The sequence below is a fragment of the Podarcis muralis genome, chromosome 2 (genome assembly GCF_964188315.1).
Source record: "Podarcis muralis chromosome 2, rPodMur119.hap1.1, whole genome shotgun sequence".
Taxonomy (NCBI): Eukaryota; Metazoa; Chordata; class Lepidosauria; order Squamata; family Lacertidae; genus Podarcis; species Podarcis muralis.
Window position 1 is genome coordinate 34,896,957 of NC_135656.1, and position 19,352 is coordinate 34,916,308.

The following is a 19,352-nucleotide window of genomic DNA, read 5'->3' on the forward strand; positions in this document are numbered from 1 at the left end:
TTTGTTGCAGGAGATTCAGACATCTTTCCTCCAAAGGAAGCTTCTGTTCTGAGGACACTTGATTTCCACACACACACACACTGCCTGGTGTTAGATCCAGGTTTTGGAGAGTTGCCTTGGGCAAGTCACCCTCCCTGCCGCGAGTCTGCTTCCTCACTGCTGCAGGTGCAGAGGGCTTCTTCCAGTAGGCCCCCTTCCTGTGGTGTGGGCCCTTGGCAGATGCCTGGCCATGCTGACCTTTGGCATCAACCAGCTGAGCATGCAGTGCACTCCCTCTCTCCAGAATTAGCATGAACATCTCCCTTTCCTGTAGAGAGAACAAAGAAGTGGCAAACAGGATTAGACTGTCTTTTTACTTTGCAGCAGTCCAGTACAGTGGTACCTCGGCTTACAGACGCTTCAGGTTACAGACGCTTCAGGCTACAGACTCCGCTAACCCAGACATAGTACCTCCGGTTAAGATACCTCAGGATGAGAACAGAAATTGCGTGCTGGTGGCAGGGGGATGCCCCATTAGCTAAAGTGGTACCTCAGGTTAAGAACAGTTTCAGGTTAAGAATGGGCCTCCGGAACAAATTAAGTTCTTAACCCGAGGTACCACTGTACTTGGTACCAGATGGGGGGAACTAATTTAAGTTTAGCACTAAGAATCCCTTAAATATAAGATTGTACTTGTATCATATAGCAGTGGTTCCTAAACCTTTTTCCGCCCACTGACCACTTGAAAATTGCTGAGAATTTTGGTGGGCCATGTAATATCCCCACCCCCCGCCAAATGTAATGCTCTGTGCTGGATGCTGATATGAATTTTATTGCATTTTATTGCTTCTTTTTTTTTTTCTTATATTGTATTACAACATGACTTCCATAGAATTCGAATTCTAAGTGTTTTTCATGGGCACTCCGTGAGCCACCTGGTCCATGGACCACAGTGGGAACCCCATGTCCTATTGAAATGGCATGATAACAAGCAAATTGGTTTATCTGTGGGTCTGGGTCCCTAAACATTTAAAATACCTCCACATGCTACTAAGGATGTGGTTGATCAATACTTGTTTGTTTTTATTTATAAAAGCATTTATCTACCACAGTTTATACACTGCAATATGAGGGTGGTTTGCAGCAAGGAAACATCATTAAAAAAGCAATCATTACAATCGCTGGCCAGTCAAAACAGCTTCAAACAGCAGCATAGACCTGTCAGCATTAAAAAAAGGCTTGAAGAGATGCCTGAAAGTCAAAAGCGAGGATACCTGCCAAATCTCGGCTGGTAGACAATTCCACATCATGGGGTTGGTGACACAATGGCTGCATATGCACTATACATTTAAAGTATATGCCAGCTCTGTGAGGGCTACATTGCATTGCCCAGCATTCTTTTTTTTGGGGGGGGGGGGGGATGTTTTTCCAAATGCACATAGCCGAAATGCCCAACTTCTAGTTGTTATTTTGCTGTGTGTGAGAGTTTTCTTTCCTATCCAGGCCACAGACCACACCTTCTTGCAGAAGTGCCATTACCATCATGCCAACAGCCCTTGGTACGTCAAGCCGAAGCTGCCTTTGCCTGTCTTCACTGTGCAGCATTATGCAGGACCCGTTACCTACCAGGTATATAGGAGCCTGCTCCCCTCCAACATCCCCTGCACTTGTTTGCCTAGCTCAAGCAGCACAAAGGTGAGTTTTGCTCACCCAAGCAAGTAGGACAGGCATAGGCAAACGCCGGCCCTCCAGATGTTTGGGACTACAATTCCTATCATCCCTGACCACTGGTCCTGTTAGCTAGGGATGATGGGAATTGTAGTCCCAAACACCTGGAGGGCCGGAGTTTGCCTATGCCTGAAGTAGGACATGTCAATTTGCCACAACTTCATCTGGTGAGGTTCTGGATGGCAGCGTACGCAAGTGCCTCTTTACTGCTAGTAATCCAAAGGAAGAGCCCTGGCTGTATCAGTCTCTTCACTCTGGATTGGTCACCCAGCAGGGGGGTACAAAGAGCTCACAGTTTTGCAACCCCAAATTTAATGGTCTTAAAGTGCCTTCTAAACATTCATACAGTGGTACCTCGGGTTACAGACACTTCAGGTTACAGATTCCGCTAACCCGGAAGTAGTACCTCGGGTTTAGAACTTTGCTTCAGGATGAGAACAGAAATCATGCAGCGGCGGCATGGCAGCAGCAGAAGGCCCCATTAGCTAAAGTGGTACCTCCGGTTAAGAACAGTTTCAGGCTAAGAATGGACCTCCAGAACGAATTAAGTTCTTAACCCGAGGTACCACTGTACTGCTCTTTCAATTTGTCCTCTTCCAATCTGTTATCTAGAGTAGAATTCTAAGTAGCGCTAAATGGGGTATGCATACACCGAATGAGGTGAACTCGCTCAATAAGACTCCCCCTGTCTTATTTCCCTAAATCTGTTCTTGGCTTTTCTCCAGCCCTCCAGAGCAGATTTACGGGACAATGGAGGGGGAAATTCCATTGTGAGAGTAGTTGCTGTTCCATGTAGGCAACAACTTACTTGAACACTGTCCGTTGTATTGAATGGTTCTTTAGAAAAAGAAGGGCTAGACAATTATTTTTTTGGGGGGGTGGGGGGAATAGAACTGAAATTATGATTTTATTATTATTACTTGATTTGGGTTGGGCAAAACTGTTTATTTGACTGGATAGTGGACCTCCAGCTTCGCAGGCAGCTGTCCTGGTTTATAATCTGCAAAAACAAGTCAAGAGTTGGGGCTGAAGGGCTTCCTCAGAAAAGACTGGAAATCAGGATTGCAAGTAAACTAAGAACTATACTGACAGGAGATTCACAGTCCACTCCTGAACATGTCTACTTAGAAGTCCCATTGATGGACTTCAGTGGAGTTTACTCCTAGGTAAGTGGGAAGGTTGGTATCAGATTGCAGCCTCAGAAGCTCTGTTAACGTAGTTTTTAAAAACAAATGAGAGTGATGTGGAATTTGGCTTTACAGGTCCACAAGTTTCTGAATAAAAACCATGATCTGTTACGCCCAGAGGTCCTGGAGATATTTTCCCACAGCCACCACAAGGTACAGTCAAATAGTTTGGGTTAATTATTATGCTTCTGCAGTGCAGACTATTCCTATGATCTCACAGTCAAGAGACGTACAGCTCTGTCTGATACTAATTTATTTGTGCTGCGGTATTGGTAGACATCAAGAGACACTTAATTGTATACCAGTTTCCTGGTGGATAGAAAAATCACTCCTGAGGTGTATATGCTTTCACATGACACTCCCTTGCTCCAAGATAGCTCTGTTTTGTTTGTTTGTTTCAGAGAGGAGTTGGTTTCCTTTTAGATTTATTTTATAACTGGCGCAAACATCTGCAGCTATGGTTCCATCTTCTGCATAAGCAGCACTGGTTGATCAAACTTTTATATATAAAGGATACAGTGGTACCTCGGGTTACAGACGCTTCAGGTTACATACGCTTCAGGTTACAGACTCCACTAACCCAGAAATAGTACCTCAGGTTAAGAACTTTGCTTCAGGATGAGAACAGAAATCGCACGGCGGCGGCACGGCGGCGGCGGGAGGTCCCATTAGCTAAAGTGGTGCTTCTGGTTAAGAACACTTTCAGGTTAAGAACGGACCTCTGGAATGAATTAAGTTATTAAACAGAGGTACCACTGTACTGTGTAATTATAGAACCTTATGTAAAGGACATCTGTTCTAAGAGGCTATAATAAAGTTTTATTTTATTTGTTGATCTATTGGATTGTTTGAAAACTGCCCTTTGGTTTTTCCATTGGCAGAGTATGGAGGGAGCTGGTTCTTCTAACGTTTCAACTAAATGTTCTAAGTTTATTCTGAAGCTTTGATTTCTTTTGTCCACCTCTCTGAAGCTGGTGTCCCACCTTTTTGAGAAAGTGAAGGAACAGCAGATGAACCAGAGAGAACCAGGAAGTGGAACTAGAGTCCAAGGGCTGACGCATCAAGCTTCTACGTTAGTGTCTAGATTCCAGCACTCCTTGCAAGATCTCACAGCTAAGCTAGACAGGTGAGGGAATGTGGTGGTGCTACCACCAATTTGTGTTGCCACCTCCCGGCACAGAGCATAAGCCTGTGGGAAGGCGAGGTCAAAGAGTGAGCTGCTGATCACCCATTCATTGAGCTGTGGTTCTGAAGATGGAGAATCAGTTTGGAGCCACATCTCCTGCTGTTTTAAAATGGATGCACTTTACATCTTTTCTCTCTATCCTACAGGAGCCACATTTTCTTTGTTCGGTGCATCAAGCCTAATTCCAAAAAGGTAAGACTTGGTCTTTGCAGGGCTGGACTGTACCTGAGGCTGTCTTTGAGATGCTACCAAGACAATGCCCTGGCTGAGTTATGCAAATCAATGGAAAGTTCTTCCGTACACATGCTCAAGGATAGCTCAGTCGGTAGAGCATGGGACTCTTAATCTCACGGTCACGGGTTCAAGCCTCACGTTGGGCAAAAGATTCCTGCATTGCTGGGAGTTGAGCTAGACGACCCTCGTGGTCCTTTCCACCTCTACAATTCTATGATTCTGTGAAAACATGCTCTAACCCAGGTGTTGGGAACCTCTGGGTCTCCAGGTGTTGCTGAACTACAGCGTCCATCAACTTTTGCCATTGGCAGTTCCATGGATGCTTGTCCAATAACCAGAAAGTCTGCTCCTGAGCACAGTAACGTTTTGGCAGCCCACCCCACGTATTCTGATGGCTAGAAACTTGCTGTAAAAACAAACGACACTTTAGATGTCCATCTAGTTCCTCTGCTAGAAACAGCGTCAAATTACGTATACAGTGGTACCTCTGAATGCGAACAGGATCCATTCCAGAGCCCTGTTCGCATCCTGAAGTGAATGTAACCCGTGTCTGTGCATGTGCGGGTCGCAGTTCGCCACTTCTGTGCATGTGCGTGACGTCATTTTGAGCATCTCCACATGCACAAGTGGCAAAACCCAGAAGTAACGTGTTCCATTACTTCTGGGTCGCCATGGAGCACAACCCGAAAATGCTCAACCTGAAGCAACTTTAACCCAAGGTATGACTGTATTTGGAAGCTAGATGAGAAACTGTTTTGCTCATTGCAGGTCTTGTACCAATATTCCCTCTCATGTATCCAAAATCTCAGCCACCCAGTAAATAGTAATCATGTGGACTATAACACCTAAGAAGGGCTGGCGTCTTACTCTACATAGTCTTAGGCTGGCCTGACACAAGCCATTTGGGTAGCCATGAATTTGCATTAGTCTGCTTCCCCTTTAATGCAGGGGTGTCCATAGGATGTCTTCCCCACCCCAGTGTTGTCCTTGACCTCCCCTCCCCCTTTAAATGTGTTTTTCCTTTGAAATCTTTGGAAAGTCGGAATTGGGGAAAGACCTCCAATTAAAGAGGGGAAATGTCCAGGGCAGCACAGGAATATCCACATGTTGTTCGGATGTGGACAAGCCCCGGGATCACAGATGTAATTTGTGGGGGGAGCCGGCAAGGTACTGGTTCTTTCCAGTGGCCTTTATGTGTCTTGTCCTTGTTCCCTTCTTTATTTGGCTAATTGAGACCATTCCCTTTAAACTTCAGGTGCCAAACATCTTCGATACTGAATACGTGGCTTCTCAGCTAAGGCATTCTGGGATTTTGGAGGCCATATGCATCAGGAAAGAAGGTTATCCCATCCGCATTCCATTCCGCCATTTCCTAATCAGGTGAGCCTGTTACTTGTCCCTCCTCCTATTTTAACACAACGTTGTAAAAGAAAGGCACACCAATAACATAATAACAATTTAAGATGCAATAACGATGGTAAAGCAAGCACGCCAAACCAAACAGTTGGGGCAATAAAACACAGCGGCTGTCGCAGCCAACTTCAAATGTTTTAGAACACTAATTGGAAAAGACTTCTAGGGTCAAAATCAGGTGTTATTCCAGACTATAGGAGCTATACTCAGAAAATACAGCAGTTGATCCTACATTTGGACATTCTCTGCAGACTCTTCATTTGACCTTAGGGAGTTGGAGGGGTGGGAAAGAGGGAGGTTTCTGAAAGCCTGGAACTTTGTGGTAAGGAAAAATGCACTGGAAAGCATCGAACCACCATGCAAACAAATCAGAACAAATGCTCAATAGACAGCTTGTCCCTGGCTCCCGAAGTGCTGGGATTTGCTTCCTTTCTCTGTAACACCCTGCGCTGAAGGAGTTTTAGCAGATGGTTCTGTCTCCTTTCTGCTCATCAGGTATGGAGTCCTGGCCAGCCGAGGGCAGAACTCCTTGCAGGAGAGAGATGGCTGCGCCGCAGTGCTTTCACAGGTGGTGGGAGATCTCTCAGAGCTCTATCAGATTGGAGTCACCAAGGTGGTGTGCCTTAGCAATTCTCTTCCCTGCAACTTATGAAAGGCCGTGTGCATGCTGTTGGTTTCATAGGGGGGGTGCATTCTCTTGGTAAGCTCATGACTCTTACCACTGCCATGTGCTCTGTACAGGGCTACCCTTGGCCTGGTGCAAAATGCTGCGGGTAGACAGTTGATGGAGACAACAACTATCGCCAGCATGTAACTCCGGCGCTCGAAAGCTTTCACTGGCTATTCATACGCTACCGGGCCAGGTTCAGGGTTCTTATACTGATTTACAAGGTCCTTAACAACTTGGGTCCAGGGCATCTCAAGGACTGCCTAATCCTTTATATGGCCAAGTGGAGATTTGAACCCTGGTCTCCCATGTCCTGGTCTAACACTCTGGCCACTATACTACAAAGGCTCTCGATTCCAAAGGGGCAACTGGATTAGAGACTTGGGGAATCTCCAGGCTTAGGGACCAATTTTGGCCCTCCAAGACTCTCTATCAGGCCATACCCTTCACTGACGACGACAACAACAACAACAACAACAATTTATACCCCGCCCATCTGGCTGAGTTTCCCCAGCCACTCTGGAGAATGTTTTTGCCTGTAATGTGTCCTTACACTCTGATAGTGGCTCTTACTTATCTGAATGGAGGATAGAGGGTGTGTGTTGGAACTAACTGTACAGAGATAAAATGTACATTAGTTGTTCTACCCACTTTCACCATGTGGTCCTTTCGAGGTTGCCCAAAAGGAATGCTGCCCTTAGGCTGCAAAAGGTGGTTAGCCTAAATGGGCTCTTTTAGTTGCTAACTGGTAAAATAAATATTTTGGTATAAATCAAATATATACACTGAGCCTCAGCAACTCTTCATGCTCGACTGGAGAAAGACAGTAAATATGAAAAAAACGCCCACTAGATGCATTTATTTGCATAGTCTTTGACAAATTGGCCATTGAAGACTTGGGCGTAGGTAATAATTAGGGCTGTTCACTTGCCAATAGCAGTGTTCTTTATTGCCTCCTTTCCCCGCCCAGGTGTTCTTGAAGGAAAAAGCGAGGCAGATGCTAGAGAGAAGATGGAATCAAAAGCTGAGCTGGGCGATTGTTACCCTTCAACGCAATCTCAGAGGCCTCATCAACCGTAGGCGGTTCCAGGTCTTCAAGGAGAAGGCCTTGGTCATCCAGGCTCATTTCCGGGGTTACCTGGCAAGGTCAGAAAGTGCAAAGGTTGTAGTGCTGTTGGAAGGCTTGAAGGCCACAGAACTGAACTGTTTTTAGCATTAAATGAAAGGCCAAACTCCATTCAGTCCTGGTGCAATCATGTGTACTGATTTCAGTGGGACTGGCTAGAAAGCTCCCCACCACCACCACATTCTCACAGTTGTCTCTTGTTTCCTGACCTCCCCTTTTCTTTGTAACCTCCAGGAAACGGTACCAAAGATTGAAGAAGACCCTGATGCGGTTTGGGGTGGCCATGCTCGTCTCTAGACCACTGACTCATAAGAGGAGGCAATACCAGGTAATAGGGTTACTGACAATTGGCAATGCAATAGGTAATATACTTTTCTGCTATAAGGTTTTATTTGAGGGATTGTGTGTGACATGGCTTAAAGCTATGGTTTTCTCAGTAGTGATGTATGGAAGTGAGAGCTGGACCATAAAGAAGGCTGATCACCAAAGAATTGATGCTTTTGAATTATGGTGCTGGAGGAGACTCTTGAGAGTCCCATGGACTGCAAGAAGATCAAACCTATCCATTCTGAAGGAAAACAGCCCTGAGTGCTCACTGGAAGGACAGATCCTAAAGCTGAGGCTCCAGTACTTTGGCCACCTCATAAGAAGAGAAGACTCCCTGGAAAAGACCCTGATGTTGGGAAAGATGGAGGGCACAAGGAGAAGGGGACGACGGGGACGAGATGGTTGGACAATGTTCTCAAAGCTACCAGCATGAGTTTGACCAAACTGCGGGAGGTAGTGGAAGACAGGAGTGCCTGGCGTGCTCTGGTCCATGGGGTCATGAAGAGTCGGACACGACTAAACAACAACAACAGTGTGACATGGGAATACTCGGCACATACGTTTTAGACAAGGTCCCAACAACAGAAAGCAAGGCAAGTTAGCAAGTTAATGCTTGCAACAGTGAATGATAGTGGAGATGGTCGTACTTCGAAGTTGTCCGGAGGTCCAGCAGAAGATATAGAAAAGAGAAGCAGTTTCTCTGTGTGGGCTATCCACATGCTGTTCACGCACTTCAGGGCATTCTGTTATTGGAAGTATGTCACGGGACAGAAAGGGAACGCCCTTGGGGCAAGGGAAGGGGGAGTATCAGAGCAAGGAGAGAATCAGAAGGGAAATACAGGGCTCTCTGATGCTGAAAAGCCCTGTCACCAACCAGGAAGTTCAGGAACAGAAGGGGAAGCAGTGCCTTCCCATGCCTGCTATGTTGGAGAAGGAACCAAAGGAAGCCACTCCCCGAATCTGACTCCTTGGATTCAGATGCATGATTAGGAACTGTAGCTGTTTGCACATATGTTAATAAAGAACTGTAAATATCTCTCTGAGTGAGCAGAGGGTGTTTATTGCGAAGAGCAGACATCACCTTGACAAAGTAGGACTGGTGGAAGGGGGGGGGGACAGAGGTGCCGAAACTCACCATGAACACCTCCCTTGTTCTGTTATAATGACAATGGTGCCCACCTGAGAGGTACCAGAACTGAGTTGCAGCGAGTTCTGGCTGAAAAAATGCCCTGATTGTAACCATTATATACACAGGGCAGAATGATGTGGTCGATTTGAGTGGTAGAAATCTGGGCTGTACCTCTTTAGGAGTTATATGGAGCCATTTATTTACTTTTTGTAACTCTATGCATGTAGAAAGTTGTGCATCAGATTGGAATGTTGAATGAAGACCTCTTCCTGATATGCTAAGATCAAGAACAGGCATAGGCAAACTTGGCCCTCCAGATATTTTTGGGACTACAATTCCCATCATCCCTGACCACTGTTACTGTTAGCTAGGGATGATGGGAGTTGTAGTCCCAAATCATCTGGAGGGCCGAGTTTGCCTATGCCTGATCAAGAAGCTTTTTTAATTGAGCATGCAACTAGCTATGGATCCAAGGTGGCTTTTTTAGTGGAGACAGTAGATTAGAGTAAGAGTCTCTGTAATGCATTTCCAAAAACTTGCCTAGGGAGTAGCCCAGTTTGGACCTGTGTCACCCACATCTGGCTACTGGAATTTTCAGGTGGTCTCAATCTTTGTGTGAGGTTAGTCCAGAATAATGTGTGCCCAACTCCCAGAACAGCTGTGAGCACTAATCATGTGTGTATCTTTTGAGAAACACCCTGAACACACGTCTGCTGTGCTCTGACAACTTCATTTATATCTCTAAAATATTTGTTACAAGTGCTGGGGTATTACTGGTGTTACTATACCAGAAAATTTCAGCATTTTCACCAGCAGTCATGACTCGGGAGAAGATGAAACTTGGAAAAGAAACCGAGGCTAGCGCTCATTGTTATTGGTGGGGTTTTTTTTTAAAGCATGTATATTCTGGCTAAAAAGCAACCCCCCACCCCTGGGCTTTTAATTTGGGGAGCGCCTTCTAACAATAGTTTTGTTTTGGGCACCGGCAAATGAGGACTGCTTTTCAGTCCAGGGGCAGTCATGGTAACCCTGTGGGTAGCCTCATTCTATTGGTTGGTGAAGATGGATAGAGGCAAAAGTGGGTGGAGCAACAAATGTGACCATCACTTTTGTATAGCCAGCTGCATTCCATTCAGAGGTTTCTATGCATACACTAGGGCTGCGTGTGGGCGCTAACTGGTTCGCAGCACAAAAAAGGTTCGCTTTTTGCAATCTGGAATCATTCGTGTTCATCCTAAATGTTATGTACTGAGTTGAATAGGATCCAAACTGCAGCAGTCTGATTGGTCCTAGAACAATAGGATCCAAAAGGCAGCAGTCTGATTGGTCCTAGAACAATAGGCTTCAGAATGCAGCAGTCTGATTGGTCCTAGAACAATGCAGCAGTATGATTGGTTGGCAGGAACTACCCAATCATGCTCCAGATAGAAGTGAATCCACAACCTGATTGGCTTAAAGTAGAATTCCGGAATTAGCCAATCATGTGCAGCCCATTGTGTAAATAATGTATATAAAGCAGATACTGAGGGGACATTCATTCATTCCTCCTCACCACTATGAGCTGAATAAAGAGCATGAAATCACCTTGCGACTCTGAGTATATTTCACTGGCGACGAAGGTGGGATCCCGCTGAGCTGACTGCCACACACAGCACCGCAGCACCGCCACCTGCCGCACCGCTGCCTCGCACCGTGTATCCAGGCTTCAGCTCCGGGACACAAGGAACTCAGAATGGCAACCGACAACAGCTTCTCGCCATTCAACCCAGCATCTGGAGACTGGGAAGCGTATGCCTCCCGTTTCACCTTCCTCCTAGAAGCCAAAGGGGTCACCGACGAAGAAGACGCCAAGAAGAGGGCGATATTCTTCAGCGTCTGCGGAGAGGAGACGTTTGAAATCGCCCGGGCTCTCCTTGCGCCTGAAGACGTCGCTACTGTTCCATACAAAACAATAATGGAACAGCTGAAGGGGCACTTTTCGCCACAGCCCTCAGTGGTGGCTCGTCGAAATGCCTTCTACGCAAAGCGGCAAGCCCCTGGGGAAACCATAACTGGGTTTGTGACCTCTCTCCGCCAAGCCGCCCGGTTCTGCAACTTCTCAGAGCTGGAGAACATGCTTCGTGACCGCCTCGTCGGTGGCCTGAAGGATGGGAAGCTGCAACGACGCCTCTACGCTAAGAAGGATCTAACGTTCCAGGTCGCTCTGGAGGAGGCCCTGGCAATGGAAGCTGCCGAGAGGTCGACACAAGAGGCACGGCCGAGCCAGCTGTCCCAACCAAGGGTCCACCACGAAGACCTCACCGACGACTCAGGATCCAACAGGGAGGAGGTGCACCGAGTACAGCAGCGCACTCAAGCAGCCCACACACCACAGCTGCCTCGACGAGAAGGAGGGAACTGCGCAAGCTGTGGAGAAAGTCACGAGAGGAGGACCTGCCGTTTCCGCAACGCAGAGTGCAGGCAGTGCAGAAAATTGGGACACATCGCCTGGGTGTGTCGGGCTCAGCCCACCCGACGCCAGGCATCAGATGACCAATCCAAGAGCCCCAGATCCCGGGGCCCAACGCACCAAGGCAACTCGACAGAGCTCACGGACTTCCAGGTATACCAGTTGCCCCACCCCAATGTAGAGAAAATTATTATTGACGTACAGATAGAGGGGGCCCCATGCCGCATGGAGCTTGACACGGGTTCAACTCTATCCATAATCTCGGCAAGGACCTTAAGGAAACTGTGTCCTACTGGGGGTCCCAAACTCAGGCCGGCTCCATTCACCCTCCGGGACTTCCAGAAACGTAAGGTCCCCACAATGGGGGTGGGGACCTTCAGGGTGCAATACCGAGGGCAGACGCGGCAACTGGACTTGCTGGTGGTCAAGGGCCCCTACATTAGCTTACTGGGATTGGCATGGTTTGGACCACTGGGGCTAGCCGTCACCGGGGTGAACCACACTAGCTTACAAGTGGACGTGGACGCCATATGCAAGGAATTTCCGGGGGTTTTCGATGGGAAATTGGGACAGTATACGGGCCCCCCCATTGCTCTACAGCTTGACCCCGCAGTACGACCGGTCAGGCTCAAGGCCCGCCGGGTCCCGTTCGCCCTGAAACCCCGTATAGACGAGGAATTGGACCGGCTCGTGGAGCAAGGAGTGCTGGAGCCGGTGCCTAATGCCCCCTGGGAAACCCCAATCGTCACACCCGTCAAGCCTAATGGTTCGGTCCGCATCTGCGCAGACTACAAATGTACCATAAACAAGGCCCTCACGGCCCATGCATACCCAGTGCCAGTGGTCAGCCATGTTCTTGCCACCCTGGCTGGGTCAAAAAAATTTGGCAAGCTGGACTTGGCCCAAGCATATCAACAGCTGCCAGTAGATGAGGCCACAGCAGAGGCACAGACGATTGTGACGCACAGAGGAGCATTCAGGGTAAAGCGGCTGCAATTCGGTGTCAGCGTGGCACCAGGCATATTCCAGAATCTAATGGACTCTCTACTTAAAGGGATTCCTGGCGTCACCCCCTTCTTCGATGATGTGTTGATTGCCGGGCCCACACCAGAGGAGTTTGAGGACCGCCTCCACATCGTTCTGCACCGTTTCCAGACGGCGGGTCTCAAGGTGAAGCGGGAAAAATGTCTATTAGGAGTGCCTCAGGTGGACTTTCTGGGATTTATGGTGGACGCAGAAGGGGTCCACCCGACTGGGGACAAGGTACGGGCCATTTGTGATGCCCCAGTGCCCAAGAACAAGGCTGAACTTCAGGCCTTCTTGGGACTATTGAACTTTTACCATTCCTTCCTTCCCCACAAGGCGGCGGTAGCAGAGCCCCTACACAGACTCCTGGACAAGCGGGCCCCTTGGGCGTGGGGCCAGCGCCAGGAGGCCGCATTCCAGGCAGTCAAGGACTTGCTTGTCTCAAACTCGGTCTTGGCACACTTCGACGAGAGGCTGCCGGTGGTGCTAGCATGCGACGCCTCGCCCTATGGAATTGGCGCTGTCCTGGGACACCAACTCCCGGATGGAAGAGAGGTACCAGTGGCATACTTTTCCCAGACACTCAATGCAACCGAGCGGAACTACTCGCAAATCGACAAGGAGGGTCTGGCAATCGTGAAGGGAGTAAAAAAATTCCATGATTTCTTGTACGGGCGTCCCTTCACCGTGGTGACTGACCACAAGCCGTTGCTTGGCTTGTTTGCCCCTGAAAAGCAGACCCCACAAGTGCTGTCTCCTCGCGTCCTCAGGTGGTCAATTTTCCTTGCCAGCTATCAGTATGCACTGATTCACCGTCCGGGGAAGGCAATGGGCCATGCGGACGCCCTCAGCAGGCTACCACTACCGGAAACAGGCCCCGACCCAGCACCTGCACAAGAGGTTATGAGCCTGGAGCTGCTTCCCAACCGCCCCATTCAGGCACAAGAAGTTGCACACCATTCCAAGAAAGATAGGGTCATCTCCCGGGTCTTGGACTGGGTGTGGAGGGGATGGCCCAGCAGCAGCCCCGGGCCAGAATTCGCCGGCTACACAACCCGCAAACATGAACTGTCGGCCCACAAGGGGTGCCTGTTATGGGGAAGCAGGGTCGTTGTTCCCCAGCCCCTCCGCAAAAGGGTCCTCACAGCCCTACACGAGACACACCCAGGGGTAGTAAGAATGAAGGCCCTTGCCAGGAGTTATGTGTGGTGGCCGGGGATCGACGGAGAGATAGATGCCTGGGTCAAACACTGCCAGGCCTGCCAAGAATCCCGCCCAGATCCCCCAAGGGCCCCAGTCCAATCCTGGGAGTCCGCCCGAGCACCATGGTCACGCCTGCATGTGGACTTCGCTGGCCCCTTTCAGGGGAAAACATTCTTCATAGTGGTGGACTCCTACACCAAATGGCTGGAAGTCGCACTGGTAACTTCCACTTCTACGTCCGCAGCCATCCGGGTACTACGCAGGCTGTTTGCAACCCACGGGCTCCCTGACACTCTCGTCTCAGACAACGGGACTGCATTCACGTCAGGAGAATTCCAAACCTTCACAGCGCAGAACGCCATCCGCCATATCCGTTCAGCGCCATTCCACCCTGTCACCAATGGCCAAGCAGAACGCATGGTGCGGACCACCAAGGACACCCTTCGCCGCATGATGCAAGGGGATTGGGAGTACCGCCTTGCCACATTCCTTCTAGCACAGCACAGCACCCCCAGCTCAACGACTGGCCGGAGCCCCGCTGAACTACTAATGGGTCGGCGCCTTGCAATCAGATTGGACCGCCTTCACCCCGATAGAGCTCAGGATGAGGTAGAGGTGGGGGAAGGCAAGAACCCCCGGACCTTCGAGGCTCAGGACCCAGTGTATGCAAAGAATTTTGGGGCAGGCCCAGCATGGGTACCCGCCACAGTCACCAGGGTCACTGGCCCGGTGTTGTATGAGGTGCTAACGGATGGGGGGCAATGTTGGCGCTGCCACTGCGACCAGATACGGCGACGATTCCCGGGAGAAAACCAGGAGGAAGAAAGGGCAGAGGAGTCCCAAGGGAACAGAGGGGCAGTGAGGCCCATAGAGCACGAGGGGCCAGCAGGAGAGGCAGAATCAGTAAATAGAGAGAGGACCTGCGAGGCCGAAAGGACACCGGAACCAGAACCACAACTGAGCGAGCCGGTTGCGCCAGACCAAACAGCCCCATCACAGCCAGCATCCTTGGAACACGGGCTAGAACCTGAACCCCGGACCAGGGAACACCCCAGGCCACAACGCACACGTAGGCCGCCGGCGTACCTCAAGGACTATGAATGCAACCTCCCGGGCAGGACTGGAACTTAGAGGGGAGGGGTGTTATGTACTGAGTTGAATAGGATCCAAACTGCAGCAGTCTGATTGGTCCTAGAACAATAGGATCCAAAAGGCAGCAGTCTGATTGGTCCTAGAACAATAGGCTTCAGAATGCAGCAGTCTGATTGGTCCTAGAACAATGCAGCAGTATGATTGGTTGGCAGGAACTACCCAATCATGCTCCAGATAGAAGTGAATCCACAACCTGATTGGCTTAAAGTAGAATTCCGGAATTAGCCAATCATGTGGAGCCCATTGTGTAAATAATGTATATAAAGCAGATACCGAGGGGACATTCATTCATTCCTCCTCACCACTATGAGCTGAATAAAGAGCATGAAATCACCTTGCGACTCTGAGTATATTTCACTAAACATGCTGCTTTCTGCGTAATTTGAATCTGGATCCTGCCATCCACAGGGACGGGTATGGTTATTGGATACATGTTTGAAAAACCTTCCCTTTGATTAGGTTATTTGGAACCTTTTGCTTGTTGTACATGCCCCAGGTGAACGGAGAAGGAAGTGGCCAGTGTGAATGTGGTATATGCCTACTCACAATGTCACTGAGCGGGTATGGATACACCTCCCCACCAGAGCTGCCTACATCTGTTGCAAGGGAGCAGGTGGCACTGAGCTTCTTGGGCTTGCTAATCGGAAGGTCGGTGGTTCGAATACCCACAACGGGGTGAGCTCCCGTTGCTCTGTCCCAGCTCCTCTCAACCTAGCAGATTGAAAGCACATCAGTGCAGGTAGATAAATAGGTGCCACTGCGACAGGAAGGTAAACGGCATTTCCGTGTGCTCTGGCTTCCCTCACGGTGCTCTCTTGCACCAGAAGCGGTTTAGTCATGCTGGCCACATGACCTGGAAAGCTGTTTGCGGACAAACGCCGGCTCTCTTGGCAAGATGAGTGCCGCACCCCATAGTCGCCTTTGACCTGTCTTAACTGTCCAGTGGTCCTTTACCTTTACATCTTCTGTAAAATGGACTCACTGCGAGGTAATGCAGTGTGGATCTGCAATGAGCTTTTGTTTTTGGAATGAAGCCACTTTTTCAGTGAGCATTTTTAGGGAAGAAAAATATGAAATAGGCGTAGATTGTGTGAGGACTACATAGAAAAATACAAGTACAGTCATACCTTGGTTGTCGAACGGAATCTATTCTGGAAGTCTGTTCAACTTCCGAAAATGTTCGCCGAGCAAGGCGTGGCTTCTGATTGGCTGCAGGTGCTTCCTGCACTCAGTCGGAAGCCGTGGAAGCTGCGTTGGACATTCAGCTTCCAAAAAACGTTCACAGACCAGAACACTGACTTCCGGGTTAGCGGCATTCAGGAGCCAAAACGGACGACAACCAAGGTACAACTGTACTCTGTATCCATTGATTCTAAAATAGAATGCTAAGTGTGTACAGCCACCACACTTTCTTTATCTTAGAAAGTAAGAGGCATTACCACACTTCAGGCAAGTGTGTTCAAGGAGGGCACAGAGCAGGGCCAGTGAAGATTGTGGTCTGGGAAGGGGCTTGGGAGAGTCTTAAAGGCTTTATAGAAAGGCCTGAGGACCATATTCAGTGTCTCAGCCTGAGGTTCCCCACCCCTGATTGTAAATGAGACTTGTCAGGTGTCTTACATGCAAAGCACAGGCAGCCTTGATCTCCAGGAACTACGAAGCACCCTGGCTTATTCAAATGTGATGCAATTAATATGTGGGAAGGTACAAGGTCAACATGAGAAACTCTGACACACCTTTCCACCTGTTCTCTGGGACTCCCAGATAAGCAGAAAACATCATCCAGGTGTACCATCCAATGCTACTGGCTAAATTGCTTTTTGACTCGCCCTGAGAAAAGGAAGCTCAGGGGGCCAAAAGCCATGGCAAGGATTGCCTCTGAAAGTACCAGGAAAATGGCTGCCAGGTGTGTGGTGATAAGTCCTGGGAGGCTCTGTGATAGGCATGTAGTTCAAGGCTTCCTAGTCTGCTGTTCTGCCTGAGTTGAGCATGTGCTGTGCACCTGTCCTTCCCAGCCTGAATAGCTCCCGGCTCTTCTTTCCCAGGAAACCACCACAAAGCTGTGCTTTGGCTTCATCATTCCTGCCCTCAGTGTTTACTTTATGAATACACTCGGCACTTAGGAAAGAAAATGCAACAGTGTAAGGTCTCAAAGTTCACTGTTAAGACTTGCAGAACCTCCCTCTCCTTGTCATTCCGCACTGGGAGGACTTTAGCCCTCTTCAGCCTTAACCTGGGCTGTGCCCCCTTGTAGCTCCTTTTGGCTGCTCAGTGGCAACAGCCACACCGCTGCACTCAGTGGGGAGGAAGAGAAAGGATACTCCATAGATCACGGAAGAGCAGGCAAGTGCCATTGTACAGGGCTCAGCAAATGTTTCGGTTACATGTGGGAAAGACAAAGCCGGATAGGAGATTATGATTCTGCCACTCTGTATGTCCTTCTGGGGAGAAATAAACACTCCGCTGTGAACCTTCATGGGCTGGTTTAAAATTGCATTCTCCAGCAGCTGGAAGGACAGGGGGAGAGGTGATTAAATTTTCCAAGCACAGTACTGTATACTTTTGTCATATAGGACGTTCGTAATGTTAAATGCTAATGTAGCTTAGAGTTAAATAACTGGGACTAAATAGCATTGGGTAGAGAATTGCATTACCCTCTCCCATTTCATGCTGTTAAAACTTCCTGACGCATCTGATTTTAGCCACAGTTGGAGACAGGGTACTGGATTTGATGAACCATGGGTACAGGGCCCACCTGAAAATAAAGTTGTATGTGTCCTGCCAAGGACATTGCTATACAGCCATTGATTCATATTCTGGTTAATCATCTGTGGATAATTGTATTGTAGGCATAAAAGAGTTACCGTATTTTGCCATGCATAAGACAATGTTTTTTGCTGAAAAAATTGGGGGTCGTCTTATACATGGATGGTGAATGCACAGGGGTTAAAGAAAACACTACTTACATCCCCGTGGCTGCTGTGAACAAGCTGCCGGAACCGCCCAAGCCACTGTCCCTCCCGGGTGCCAGGCTTGGATGATCTCTCAAAAAACACTCAAAAACTTTGGGCGATCTTGGTTCCTGGTGGGGCACGTTACCCCAGGTTGCTATGCCAGTGCCGGTGCTTTGAATATTTAATAAAATATCAAAGTTTTGTTTGATGTTTAAAATATTGATTTCTTAATTCTGGGTTCAAAAAAATAGGGGTCGTCTTATACCTGGGGGTGTCTTATACACGGGAAAGTACGGTGTCTCCTGCCCTGACATTACAACAATGATGATGTGGTGTGTGCAGGGTTACCGATTGTAGGGTTTAACAGGGTTATAAGAAAGGTCTGTGAAACAAACCAGAAAGGAGGGGAAAGTGAAAGAGTCTTAAAGAGCTCAGCCTGCCTTGGTTTTCAGTCGCACCTTCAGAGATGGGAGTTGCTATACCTTACGGCGAGGGTACCCAGTGTGGTGCCCGCCCTCCGATATTCTGAACTACAACTCCCATTATCCCTGATTGTTCACCATGCTGGCTTGGGCTAAAAACATCTGGAGGGCGCCACATTGGCTGCTGCTCTACAGTAGGGAGATTTGCATCATCTAGATTGACAAGAGAATTCAAATCCCCTTATCATAAGGAGAACATAAAAAGGGCCTGTTGGATCGAGCCAGTTGTGGTGCATCTAGTGCAGTACCCTGTTCTCACAGTGGCCAACCAGATGCCTATGGAAAGACCCAAAAAGAAGGACATGAGAGATGAGTGCCACAACTCTCTCCTCATCTCTGATTCCCCTTAACTGGTATTCAGGAGCATACTTTTCTCTGGGCAGTTTTGTCACACCATGCATAAGCTTACCGCTCTGTATCATGTCTCCTCTTACCTTTTCATTTAAACTAAAAAGGCCAACCTTTCCTCACAGAAGAGTTGTGTCATCCCTTTGATGATTTCCCTGAACCTTCTCCAGCTGTATAATACCCATTTTCAGGTGACTGGAACCGTACACAGTACCCCAAGTGTGGTTGCAGCATACGCTGTCATAATATCAATACGATCTGTGGCAATTTTATTTTAAATTTGTCCCTAATTATCATTAGCATGGAATTTACCTTGCCTCACATGGGTTCATCTTCATCAAGCTATCAGGCACGACCCCCCAGGTCGTATTCCTGGTCAATCATTTCCACTTCATTTTTTAATAATAATAATAATAATAATAGTACAGTGCTCCTCTGGTTACATACGCTTCAGGTTACATACGTTTCAGGTTACAGACTCTGCTAACCCAGAAATAGTACCTTGGGTTAAGAACTTTGCTTCAGGATGAGAACAGAAATCGTGCTCCGGCGGCGCGGCGGCAGCGGGAGGCCCCATTAGCTAAAGTAGTACCTCAGGTTAAGAACAGTTTCAGGCTAAGAACGGACCTCCGGAACTAATTAAGTACTTAACTCGAGGTACCCCTATAATAATAATAATAATTTATTTATTTATTATTTATATTTTTTAACATGCTTTTTATTAGGTTATTACTACAACATATACACATACACACCACACTTTAA

At 48.3% G+C, this 19,352-nt stretch overlaps 1 protein-coding gene across 4 annotated transcripts in view; it reads left to right on the forward strand.

Annotated features, from left to right (window-relative positions):
* The window catches only part of LOC114590615 (unconventional myosin-XVB-like), a 75,558-nt gene that overhangs the window by 1,241 nt on the left and 54,965 nt on the right, over nt 1–19,352 (forward strand). Inside the window, exons 2-9 of one of the 4 annotated variants that reach the window (XM_077924201.1) lie at nt 1,483–1,608; nt 2,970–3,047; nt 3,866–4,020; nt 4,227–4,272; nt 5,570–5,694; nt 6,223–6,340; nt 7,365–7,540; nt 7,755–7,848. In XM_077924201.1, coding sequence (XP_077780327.1) covers nt 1,483–1,608; nt 2,970–3,047; nt 3,866–4,020; nt 4,227–4,272; nt 5,570–5,694; nt 6,223–6,340; nt 7,365–7,540; nt 7,755–7,848 — 918 coding nt within the window. Of the gene's footprint in view, nt 1–1,272; nt 1,609–2,969; nt 3,048–3,865; nt 4,021–4,226; nt 4,273–5,569; nt 5,695–6,222; nt 6,341–7,364; nt 7,541–7,754; nt 7,849–17,023; nt 17,147–19,352 lie in introns of those variants that run through there. The other 3 variants (XM_077924200.1, XM_028716884.2, XM_028716882.2) reach the window with 3 other exon arrangements.